At 34.8% G+C, this 13,497-nt stretch overlaps 1 protein-coding gene across 9 annotated transcripts in view; it reads left to right on the forward strand.

Moving 5' to 3' along the window:
* Positions 1 to 13,497, forward strand: part of dlg1a (discs large MAGUK scaffold protein 1a) — a 118,489-nt gene that overhangs the window by 71,005 nt on the left and 33,987 nt on the right. For 5 of the 9 annotated variants that reach the window (XM_026264551.1, XM_026264560.1, XM_026264594.1 and 2 more), the window contains one exon: positions 12,556 to 12,609. In XM_026264551.1, coding sequence (XP_026120336.1) covers positions 12,556 to 12,609 — 54 coding nt within the window. Of the gene's footprint in view, positions 1 to 12,011; positions 12,111 to 12,555; positions 12,622 to 13,497 lie in introns of all 9 variants that reach the window. The other 4 variants (XM_026264534.1, XM_026264542.1, XM_026264558.1 and 1 more) reach the window with 2 other exon arrangements.

The following is a 13,497-nucleotide window of genomic DNA, read 5'->3' on the forward strand; positions in this document are numbered from 1 at the left end:
TTCTCTTCTTCTTAACAAGCCTGCATTTATATGATACAGGAAAATGACAATACTGTGAAATATTTGTATTATTTAAAATGACTGCTTTCTGTTTGAATATATTATAAAATGTAATTTATTCCTGTGAATTCAAAGCTGAATTTTCAGGATCATTACTCCAGTCTTCAGTATCACATGATCCTTCAGAAATCATTCTAATATGCTGATTTGCTGCTCAGAAAACATTTATTATTATTATTATTATTATTATTATTATTATTATTATTATGTTGAAAACAGATTCGATTTTTTTATTTTGTTTATAAATAGAAAGTTCAGAAGAACAGCATTTATCTGAAATGGAAATCTTTTGTAATGTTATAAATGTCTTTTATCGTCAATTCAAAGCATCTTTTCTAAAAAAGTATTAATTACTGACTCCGCTTTTGGTATAGTGCAGGTATAATGTTAAAAAAGCTTTTTATTTCATTTGGCATTTTTCCACTTTCAATATATATATAAAAAAAACTAATGAATGAAAGCTACATGGATTTATTAGCATAATGTAATACATTTTTATTTTCTTCACCTTGCAGAGATGGACACGTTCGAGGTCCTAAATGATGTTATCTCTGTCTGTAATCCTAGACTTATTAATACACCTTGGTGTAAAAAAAATGTAACTTGCTATTTACATGATATATGACATCCTCAGTCAATGTTAACCTTATTTATATGTCACAGCTATCAAATGGCACATGCTGTGTAACATAAAAAAATGTTTTTTGGCTTCGTCAATCTTCAAAGAAGGAAAATGATTGCCAAGAGCCCTAGGTAATCTGAAGCCACTGGCTGATAGATTTATAGACCGTTTGAAATCATGGATTGACTTAATGAGAAAGCGAAATACATGCAGATCTGTGGTTTGAATCAAAAATAATTTATGAGCATGAAACTCATTTTATACCGAAGGAGGGAAATGATTTAACTGGAAAAAATGCAAAGCACTTGATCGCTTTTTCCACAAAATCCTAGAGAGACAGGAAGAGCATGGCATGTGTTTCTGTTTCAGTGCTTCCACTTCTGGGCTGCCTAATTAATTATTATTTCATTAAAATATGGATAATGTTTTATTTTTATATTATTTAAATTATTAAATTTTATGATAAATAGTACTTAAAATCCCATATTTCCAGTGTGTAATCTAGTTTGTATAATATGTACTGTTTGTATGTGTGTGTGTATGTATATATATATATATATATATATATATATATATATATACATACAATATGAGTCTATGTGGCACATCTGTATAATATATATACATGTTCTACCTGTTTCTGTTGATCTATTTCTGGTAAATACATTGCTGCAGGCTCCCATCATCCACCCACCAAGATCTCGAGCACAGCTAAGACCCCCCCCCCCCCCACACACACACACACACACCCACCACCATTCATTTATCACCATACCTTATAATATGTGCTTGTGGCACAGGTGAAATTAGGAAGGAAATGAATTTGATGTGGCTACATTTGTCATTTGTGTAGCCAATTATGGGAACTCAAATGCAATATGCATTTAGATGCATCACAGATATCATAGTTGTATTCTCATTAACTGAACTGTATGACGTAATATGAATAAAAACATACAAGTGCTAAAGTTTTAATGCAGTATTGTGAGCAAAAGATTCACAATCGAAAACCCAAAATCCCAGCATTGGCTGCAAAACGACTTGTTAATTCGAGCAGTTTAAGATCGGTGGAGCTGCAGTCTTCCTGAGAGCGTGCATAGCCTCACAGGTCTCACTGCAGCTTCAGCTGTTGCCATGGTGTTGCCATAGTGATCGTCAAGCAAGGACATTTTATCATGTGGCAGCACTTGTTTATTTATTTTTCATATCTGTTGAACATAGAGCTTTGTGTGACGGCGTCTCTTTCATCGGAGATGATGTGCAGGTGGACTCTAGCTTTTGGGTAAACATTAGATGAGGCGGTTGTCGCTTCATTAGTCACGATCGTAATAGCCGCCCAATCACCCTCCCTGACCCTGCCCATTAACCCTGTTAGATAAGCTGAGACATAAGAGAGATCCTCCTTCCTTCCTTGCGTAATATATGGCTTCAGCAAGATTTTATTGTAGAGTAAAGTAATTTCTTCTTGAGGGAGCCGAGTGTTTCTCCGGCTGAGGCGATGCGGCGCTCCTGTGCGTGCTGGCCGGGGGAGGTGGAGGAGAGCAGTCTGTGGGCTGTGTGTGTGTAGGAGACATTCTCCTCAGTGAATCATGGCAACACGAATGAACATTTTTGCTTCCCCGTTTAAGATCATGCAGATCCTGTTTCGACGTCCTCTGGCTGCGATTTGTATGGGAGGACGCATTAGAGGTGGTTTTGCAGAGGGCAAAGTGATTTGAGTGCTCATTAATTGATAATTTGTCATTAAGCTGGCACTTTAATCCAAACAATGTGTTGTAGATCATTTGCGGTGGCAGCACCTCTTGACCATATTGGTGTTAAGTGTGCTGTACAAGTGTATAATAGTGTCTCTGTGGTTACTGACACTTTTAAGCGCAGGGTTGCCACCAGTCGCATAGAATCCAGTGGAAACTGGTTTACAAATGAAGCTTTCTAAGCTACGAGCCACTCACCATGTAATGTAACTATCCTTATTACCTCTGGCGTCCTCCCACAAGTTAAGAGATTTTAAACAAATACTTGCAGTTCACAAATGAAACAATACACATTTTAATGCTATAAAAGTGAGGACATCGAGAGAAATAAAAAGCAGATGTTCGTGTTAACTTCTTCCTTAACTTGAGCAAACGCTGCTAATACACATGCATTTGTTAATAAAGTTAATAAAACGAAAACATGAATGTTTTAATGCTATTGAATAAAAAGAAACGATCCACTCGAAAGTCTCTGCTCATCATGACAGGACCTGGATCAGTGAGCTCAGCTGCGTCTCGGGCCGATGACGTCACTTCCAGGGAGGCATGTTGTACACGCCCCCGTCCCTTGACTCCGCCCCCACGTCAAAACAGTGCCACAAAGAAAGACGTGCGGAAAAATGAAAAATGGTGTCGCAAGCTTAAACTAGACTGACACGCAAAATAAAAGCAGCGTTGCAAATAAATTAATAGATATGACCATGGAAAATATGTTTTGCAAAATCATTGCTTTCACGCTGTTTCATTTATGTTTTGCAATTCTTAATTAGCAAATTTAAATTTGCAAAAAGCGAATTTATTTCCCTCAAAACTTTAATTTTCGTTTTTTCATTTAATTTTCTTTTGTGGCGTTAAATTGACTCCATATTTAACCACATAAACACATTTCATTACACCAAATACACCAAATAAACTTCATATGACCCCTTAATTGAATGAAGTACGGGTTTGGAACAACATGAGGGTGAGTAATTACTGACAGACTTTTCATTTTGAGTCAACTATCCAATTAACCATTTAAAACTATATAAGTGGATTAATAATTATGATTGATGATTATTTGAATAATACTAATGCAAATACAATCATATAAAGATGATGAAATTATTATATATTTTAAGTTGATCGTTGTATAAATATTTATTTAGAAGTTAAAAATAGTTACAACCATAATAATAATAATAATCAAATTTAGTAATGAAATTATTATAACTGTTAATATTTTAATCAAATTATTTGATTATATAAATATAAATAAAAATGAGAAAAATATTATTATTATTAACTTGCCAATTTTTTGCTATTTAAATTAAATTAAATGTATGCATTTAGCAGACGCTTTTATCCAAAGCGACTTACAGTGCATTCAGGCTATAAATGTTTACATATCATGTAGATTTCCTAGATATTTATCTTTTAAGCTCAATTCATGTTTTAGAAGTCAGTATGTTAACAGTTAATGCTTTCTTTCAGTATACACATTTCATCATTAAAGGAAGAATTGCAAAAATGGTGACCGCTTTCAACAGAGCTCCATCCCATCTTAGAACATTGGTTGAGCCTGTTTTGCTGTGTCAGACTGGTCAGGATTTTTTAAACCGAGAAATGTTCTGATAGCTCCACAAAATGTGAGAGTAAAAGGTGTTTTAAAATTGCAAATATCAAATGTATGGCATGATGTGGTTCTTCAAGCTGTTATACTCTTTATAGCATTTCAGTCTAGACAAAGATAGTCATTAGAATTATTTGTACAGTCTTCAGTTGTAGTTCAGATGATGTTGAAGTACAGAGAATAGTGTCAAAGTTAAAATGTATTTATTGCTCTGTAGTGGTTTTGCATCTCATTAAAAAAAAGATTGAATGTAATGTATCCGTTTACTATTAAAGATTGCACTTTTTGGCTGTAAATATGCAAAAGGAGTCAAATTCTACATTCTTTAGGTTTTCAATGAGCATTCAGTGCCTGCTAGTTTGTGAATGAGTTAATTCGATTCAAAGACAGAAGCAGGCCAATGTGATGTCTATCAAGATCCTGTGTCAGTGAAAGATCGCACCGGTAAACTGGTGAACAGCGGTCTTTATTGATTAGTCTATTCAGAGTGAAATGCAAGCTTGTAACATAAGCTTCTGGCCTAAGTCTAGCCTTTGGCTAAACATGAAAACTACTAGTGTTAAACTGAGTTTTCAAACTCAAGGATGTTCTTCAGTCTTTTTTTGTGTTATAGATCAATGCTTCAGTGTTCTACAAGGCATTAACATCCAATTTCAGCAATCTCTACTTAAGACATGCGATTCTGTGCCATTTTCAATGCACTTTTCAATGCTTAACAGACAATGTTAATGTCGGTTAAGGAATCTCTATAAAGATATTTTAGTACTGGAAAAAATTTCAAACAAGCTTTAAAAAAATATTTAAAGCTGATTTTTCAATTAATTTATACATTTTTTCCCTATTTTACTTCAGTGTAAGTTATTTGTAGGTTAATTGTCCTGAAAAGTGAAAACACTGTCGGTATCGTAATTTTTCAGTATTAAATATTTAATTGTTTATGCTCGTTTCCCTCTTTTTCAAATTTAGCTTATTAAAGCAAATCTTTAAAAAATCTCAAATATTAAAATTAATATGAATTTTTAATACCGCACATTATGATATTGTGATCCCTAGTGCACTAAAAATTATTTTCATTTTAGGTTTACAAATTTTAGTTCAGTGTTTTCATTTATTCTTAGTTTATCTTATTCAGATCTCTCTTGTTTCGACTTTGTGTATTGTATCTACCATAACATAAAAACAGTAGTTGGTATTGGTCAGAATTTTAATATCATACAATTCTAATTTGAACTTGATTTAAATTGTCTGATGCATTTATGGACTCCAGATAAGTCTCTTATGCCAGACTTTATGGCGCCACACTGAGGACTGGATATTTTCACATTGATATGGATGGTGCCTTCTTTGCCTTCCTCCAACCTGAACATGTTTGTGCGTGTGGAGCCATCTGCTGTACAGCAGGAGGCGTTTCTGTGAATTTCATATAAAACAAATCAATATGGCCACTATCCAGACATTATATGACATTAAATCATTTTTTATTTTAGGTTTTTATAATTTTTTTTATAAGGGTTTTCCAACCTTTTATTTTGTCCATTAGATAAACCTCAAGTACCTTTTCATCAACTCCACACCATTAATGTGCTCCTATTAATCATTTAGCATTATCATTAATATTAATGGTTTAAAAAAGAAAATCAGCAGCAATCCATAATGTGAGTGGGAAAAAAGCAATATATTAAGTAGCACATATTCTGCTGTGAGCATCACCCACACAAAATAGATTTATCAAATCTGAACATACATTACTTTGTTTTCTTTCCTTTTAAAATAACAAAACATTTTTTATTATTTTATAATACCATATTTTAATCTAAATTCATAATTTTTTAATAATAAAACATTTTAAACACATTCTTTTTTTACAGATTTAAGAAAGTAATGTCCAGATTTGTTTCATGTTCCTCTGGTTTAAAATACAAATGACATTTAAAGTTTAAAAATTAAATAAAATAATAATTAAAATAAAATAAAATTAAAGTTTGACTGTATATAAGCTAATTCTTTCTTTTGACTTTTCGTTTTCAACATTTGCACTCACTGATTGTTATTGTTTCAGTCCTTGAGATACTAAGACATACATATTCCTTTTAGTGTCCATTCTTTGGTGGCATACTTTCAAAAGCCTCCGGCACAAGCTTTGCTTTCTCTCCCTTATTTTCCTCCTCTCTCTTTCTCACCCACAGCCCCATAAGAAACAGGACAGGGTACATTAAAAGGTGCAGTCAACAGGAAACGGTACATTCACATCATCCAATCCTAATGCAGAAGTAGTCCCCACACTCTTCAAGCCCTGAAGCGTCTGCTTATTTAATTGGACAATATGTGAAAACGACATGTATGGTTACTGCACTAATGACAGCAGGATTAAAGATGATGGTCTTATTTTATATTCTAGAAGAAACTGGTTAAGAATAAGAAATAAACACACGTAGTTCGACTGTAATTTTAAGCGAACACCATGTCATTAAAACCAAATATAACCTACAGCAAGTTTTATCGAATCCTCATAGGCTTAAATGAATGACCACCATCCAGCTGTCAGCTCTGAAGCACAGAACTGTGTAAAAATCTTACAGTGCAGGTACAAATGGAGATTAGTTGTGAATAGTAGTTGTAAAACAAGGTCAAAGCAAGGCTGCGTTCAACCATCATATGCTCTGATACACCACACCGGCCCGTTTGCCCACCCCCTACGTGAAGCATCTAATAGAGATTGCGTTTATCCTCTGTGACCTGTGACTTTGTGACCTGTGTTAATGCTTTGAAAAGCGTGTCAGACTCCAAAAAGCCTCATGAATCTCAAACGTAGGGTGCAAATCCGCCGTTGTCTGAAGAGCGACACACAGATCATCCAAACGCCAATGCTGAAATCAAGAATGAAGCATTGATTATTCATGCCTGCAGAAGAGACTGTGTGCTGTCATGTGCAGTGCCCATTGGAGCTCATTAATTGGCGAGCAAGTGCGGGGGGATGAGAGCGAGTGAGGCAGAAAGAGAGATAGACAGTGAGAGAGGTTGGCAGAAGAGTGGAGCCAGGGGAAAAGGACCAGATTTACAACCACGGTGTGTCCTCTCTCCTTCCCGATTGCTCAGCAAAGTAAGCGCATCATTCTTCAGGCTGAGTTCTCCATCATTTCACCTGCCGGTCTGCCCTTTGCTTGGAAAACAATGACCACCTATTGCAACAACCATGAGTACTGCTGTGGCGCTTACATGGAATGTAGGACTGGGGTGAACGAAGTGGCCAACTGCAACCATCCCAGAATGCAACAGAGAGTCGGACACGTGCACAGTACACTGACCCGAACGCCGAGACAGTTGGTTCAACAACCGCAATTCCATCACCATTTCCACCATCATCTGCATCAGCAGCAGCCACCGCCACCGCCTCACCTTTCTCAACCTACCCTGCTCAACTTCCAGCAGACCCCTCTGGAGACCCGCAGGTTTCCGCAGTACAGCTCCTGCACCCTTCCAGCCTCCACCAAGAGCAGAGGAAAGTTCACCAACCTGAGGGACAGTGTGAAAAAGAGCCCCACTAAAAGCACAGCTAAAGTCAGAGCTTCTTCCAGTGCCTTGTGGCTTGCCAATTCTTGGGGCACGTTTTCACTGGAGAAGGTATGTGGGACTGAGTCTTATGAAGAGTTGAGGGATGGTGAAGCTGAGGTACTGTATGAGGATTTGAATTTCAGCTAAGGTTACATCTGAATTCAGTTTTATGTTGGTGTTTCTCAATATCTGGTCAGTCATTTTGGTCGCCAGACCCTTGCAAACTAATATTGGAGAAAGCAATATACAGTAATGTAAATCAGCTTCATGTGACATGCATTCAATTTTATTTACAGACCTAAACATTTAAATATGTATACGTTTCCATTCAAATTAAAACAGATTTCCATTTAAAAAAATGTACAGTACATGCTATGCTTTACAATGTTTAGATTCATCAAAGAACCCTGAAAAATCACAAAAATAATAACTAAATATTAACTTAATATAGTTAATAAAAATACATATTTCTTTAGCACCAAATCAGCATATTATAACTGATTCACAGAATTAGTTATTGCTGTTTTTATCAAATAAATACGTTTTTACATTGTACATAAATATATATATATATATATATATATATATATATATATATATATATATATATATATATATATATATATATATATATATATATATATATATATAAAAATATAAATTACACTGTTGACCCATCCCTTACACTTAAACTTACCCTTAAACCTACCCATACCACCAAACCTGTCTTTAACCTTACCTTTATCCCATCTTAGTATCAGCAGAAGTGTTTTGCAGTACAATATGAACACAATACATACACTGTACTTATGTTTTTTTTATGTAATTACATAGTAGTTTCCGCCACCTGATAAAAAGTCGGACCAAAGTTGAATTTACAGTCTAAAACTGTAGTACTTTTTTAATTAGTGAACATTTTTTTCACTTTTTTTTTTACACTTGAAAAGGAATATTGAGATCATCAGTATAATATTGATACATTTTATATGTACATGATAGTTTAAAATGGAGCCTGTATTGTGCGATATTAAAGTGAAGAATGTTTGGGGTTGCTATTCATTTGAGACATTGGTGGGTGCTTTAGGCTGAACTCCAAACCAGTCTATCTGATCGATGCTAATGATTGATTCTAATTTTAACTCCGAGATCACAAGCCATGACTACTGTACCACTGCCATAATAGCATGCAGTGTATATGGATTCTTATGTAAGTTACACTTGTCAGTTTAGGCAGGACAAAACATTGTGGTTGAATTGGTAATGTCCTCTGTGCTGTCACTCAAATGTAGCTCCATAGTACATACCACAGTCTCAAGTCTCTGCCATAACCCTGAGAGTGAGTGTTAGTGAAACAGAAACCCTTTCTAATTAGTAGTTGCACTGATGAGTCTGTGGTTGACTGAGTGAACTGGACTGCTGTAACTGAATATCTGACTCCTCTGGCTGTGGCTGGTACTTGGACAAGCGGCTGTGGATCAGATTGCTTTTGTTTGGGAACGCTGACACAGACGGCCTGTGTAGAGGGCCAGTTTCAGCGGATGTCTCCTCACTGACAGCATGGCAACACTCACTCTTGCTCCTGTAGAGCTGGAATCTGCTGAACTCCCATAGATATGCGCTTGCGTCAGATCCTCTCCCACAACAGTGCACAGTCCACATCATGTAGGCAATGCTCTATTATGGTTTAATTTCTGAATGAATGATTAGCCATGATTTTGAAATGATTAGCCACAATTTTGAGAGATGTAAGAGTTGCTTAGACCATGAAAATATAATGGAAATCTTGAGACAAAAGGTATGAAAGTTCATGAAATTTAAGTAATGCTACAGTATCTGTATTAGCTAAATTGTTGGCTAGCTGATAATTTCAACATAAAACAGTTCATTTTTTATTATCTGTTTTGCATTTTCTGTTAGTCTTTTCTGAGCTGACTCAATGGTTTGGTTCGAGACTTACAATTAGCTATTGATTAAGGATTTCTGTAATGAAGAAAATGAATGGGAAATATATTTCTGTATGGAGTACTGCACATGACATACAGGGGGGAAAATAATATAATGTGGCCTTGAATTAAGAATTTATTGCTTGTTTACTTATCAGTAGTTTTTTTTGATTGGATTAATATATTAGTTTCAATTCATTTAAACTGTGAACTAAGAGGGAAAAAATTAGTACAGCATGGCCACAATTAAATTATTAATTATTAATACACAATTGAATAAATAAAAAAAATATATTATATGATGCCTTCTAAAAAACATTATTTTGTGTATCTGGTGTAATGAAATGTGTTTATGCGGTTTAAGGTTAAAAACACATTATTTTCCACCTACTGTACATTATTGTTTCTCCTCTATGTCACGCCTTTCTGAAAGGTGTCGATATTTACAAAGCTCATCGGTCTGAAAAGCAAGGCGTGCTCTGATTGGCCAGCTATCCAGTGCGTTGTGATTGGCCAAATACCTCAAGCGTGGGATGGAAATGTTACGCCCTGTAACATATTGTGATGCCCTTTCTGGCCAGAGCGACAAGACATAAACATAAAACCAATTATAAAAGTGATATTAACATGATTTCTAGTTGTGTCCTCTTTTGGAAGGCCAAACAAAGTAGTTTTGCTTTTACAGTGAAACACACAGTGTCTATACGACAAGGCGGTGATGGCGGCAACAACAAAACTACAATGAAAGAAAGTGTACCTTATGTAAATCTTCCCACATAGTGACTTAGAGATGTGGGGAGTTTTAGAATGTCATATTACCCCTTTAATAACACATGGCTACAAATGAATACATCCTGGGAACAAACTCTTAAACTGTGGACACAATATGTATTTTGTCATGTTTGGGGCTCCATTTATCTGAAATCAAAACTGTATAAAAGTGTCACTCTTGTCTCAGTCTGTTTTGTGTAATTGTAAAGCTGGATTGACTGGCATAATTTTTTGTGAAATTAATTGAAGGTATGATCTACTTTGTGATATTATTGTGCATCTTATTTTTTTATTTTGCAAATAGTAATTAGTCACAGTTCACTTCACTTTTTTTTAGCAGATAGAGTGTTCAATTCAAGTTTTTTAGCATTGCTTTTTTTAGCAGCCTTACAGAAAATTAAGTTTCTACAATATTTAGTAGTATCTTATCAGTTGTGACAGTCAGGTTATGTAAATATGGCAGAAATGTATGGAAAAATCTATTAAAGACGTAATTAAACAGACAATGAACATTATTAACATCAATTATTGTATGATGCAATCAAACTTGTAGCAAAATTTGGTAATTCTGTATGTTGTTTCAGGGTTGGCATCATCTGAGGTCCTCTGAGGGGTTGCTAATAGTTCAGTTGCCATGTAGTTTGAAGTCTCTCTTGCAGACAGACATTTATAACCTGCAGAAATTAAAAGGACAGACACACTTAACCTTACAGAGCTCTGATTGACATCTTGACAGCTAATTTCATATTCAAAAGGAAAAGCTAATCCTTCACAGACCTGCACAACAGGATGTCGATTGCTGGACTGGAGTTTTATTTTTATCCCCGTTTAATCTTGAAACACTGTGGCCATGTTTCCACAGATAACTTAAAGAGATAATTCAATCAAAAAGGAAATTTCTCCCATTAATCACTCACCCTCATGTTGTTCCAAGCCTGTAAGACCTTAGTTCATCTTTGGAACACAAATTTAGATATTTTTGATCAAATCCGAGAGCTTTCTGACCCTGTATAGACAGCAAGGGAACTACCACATTCAAGTCCCAGAAAGGTAGTAAGGACATCGTTTAAATAGTCCATGTGACATCTGTGGATCACCTGTAATGTTATGAAGCTACAAGGATACGTTTTGTACTCTAAGAAATCAAAAATAACAACTTCTACCTAAAACAATTTCTTCTCCCTGTATGTGGTAGTTGTGGTGCTGTCTATGGGACAGAAAAGCTCTCAGATTTAATCAAAAATATCTTCATTTGTGTTCTGAAGATGAACAAATGTCTTACGGGTTTGGAACAACATGAGGGTGAGTAATTAAGGGCAGTAATTTCATTTTTGTGTGAACATCCCTTTTAAGTCTAAAGAAAGGTTTGTCACAAAATAGCACACATTCTGACGTTTACATTGATGGAGATTCTGTCACTATCTATCTATCTATCTATCTATCTATCTATCTATCTATCTATCTATCTATCTATAATGTTTTGCCACAAAATTACAATTTTGTCATTATTTACTCACCATAATGTCATTCCAAACCCATATGCTGTCATTTTTTTATTTTTTTTGCTCGTGGGCCATAAAAGAGGAGTTCTAAAGTTTTTTTAAGTGGTTTTGATTAAATTAGGAGAAATCGTGAAAAAAATCATTACTGCTGTGTGTCATCTGCTCTGACCTTTGACCTCCACTGTCATTGTTTAGCAGGCAGATGTCATTCCTCCCTCCGCTCCCATAATCCCTGTGATCCCTATCTCGCCCGTCCCAGCCGAGACCACTGCCATTCCTGCACCCACGTCACAGGTCTTTTTTTATCTCATGTTTTCACTCCACCCACCTCAGTGATGGTCCTCTTGACTTAGAGAGATTACAGAGAGAATGCCACGTTATATCGCTGATGGACACTTGCACCTCAAAAGCAGCTGTGCTAGTGAAACGTGTGATACATGTTTGCAGAAGAATTAGGTCTGCGCTGGTTTGTTATGCCACTGTATTGCATATTCTGCAGTATGTTATGCTGTGTATGGACACAGGCTGTGCTGTTAATCTCTTGCAAATGCCAGAGTAATACTGTATCAGCATGCCAAGAGTAAGTGATGCTTTTTTATCAGATCTATTTCTTGTTTTTTTAATGGTTAACTGTTTGTTTCACTGTTTCATTCTCAGTTGGTTAGGGAAAAGAAGCAAGGTGCACAGTTATGGGTCTTGATTCATTTCACCCCAAGTATTAATGAATGTTTCCTTGCAGGCAAGCCCCGCTCCGGTGGTGGTGAACACAGAAAGCCTTGACACCTCGCCCTATGTAAGTCCATATGTAAGTTATGTATTTCTTTATGTACTGCACTTAGCAAAGATAGAGATTGAGGAATGCTGTTCAATTATATATAATATATAGTTTACAATTCATTCATTATCCAAACATTTTATCAAAATACAGTAAAAGCAGAAATATTACTACATTCAAAAAACTTTTTGAATTGATTTTAAAATGTAATTTATTTCAGTGTGGGCAAAGCTGAATTTTCAGCAGCCATTATTTTAGGTTTTAGAGTCACATGATCCTTCAGAAACACATTCTAATATGCTAATTTAGGGCATTAATTATACAGCATTTATTTGAAATGGAAATCTTTTGTATATGTTAAATATTTTGGTGACAATATTCATGTTTATATATATATACATACATATTAGTGCTGTCAAGCGATTAATTTAATCCAAAATAAGTTTTTGTTTACATAATATATGTGTGTTCTGTGTATATTTATTATGTATTTAGAAATACACACACATACAGTATATACTTTGAAAATATTAACATGCATTTGCATGTATATATTTATATTCATATCATTTATATAATATATAAATGTATTTAAAATATAAACATAAGTTCTTTTTCTTAAATATATACATGCATGGGTGTGTATTTATATATACATAATAAATATACATAGATATATATTATGTAAACAAAGTCTTTTATTTTGGATGCAATTAATTGTGATTAATCGTTTGACAGCACTAATATAGTCATGGTCAGAAAATGAGCAAATTAGAGTTAGGCGTCATTCATAGTTTTCACTTTCAGTCTGTACCAAACTATAGTCTACCAGCTGGTTAGAAAATATATACAGATATAATGAATTAAACATATACCCTACCAAAGTGAAGTAAGTATCTTAAAATA

This window comes from Carassius auratus, chromosome 6 (genome assembly GCF_003368295.1).
Source record: "Carassius auratus strain Wakin chromosome 6, ASM336829v1, whole genome shotgun sequence".
Classification (NCBI taxonomy): domain Eukaryota; kingdom Metazoa; phylum Chordata; class Actinopteri; order Cypriniformes; family Cyprinidae; genus Carassius; species Carassius auratus.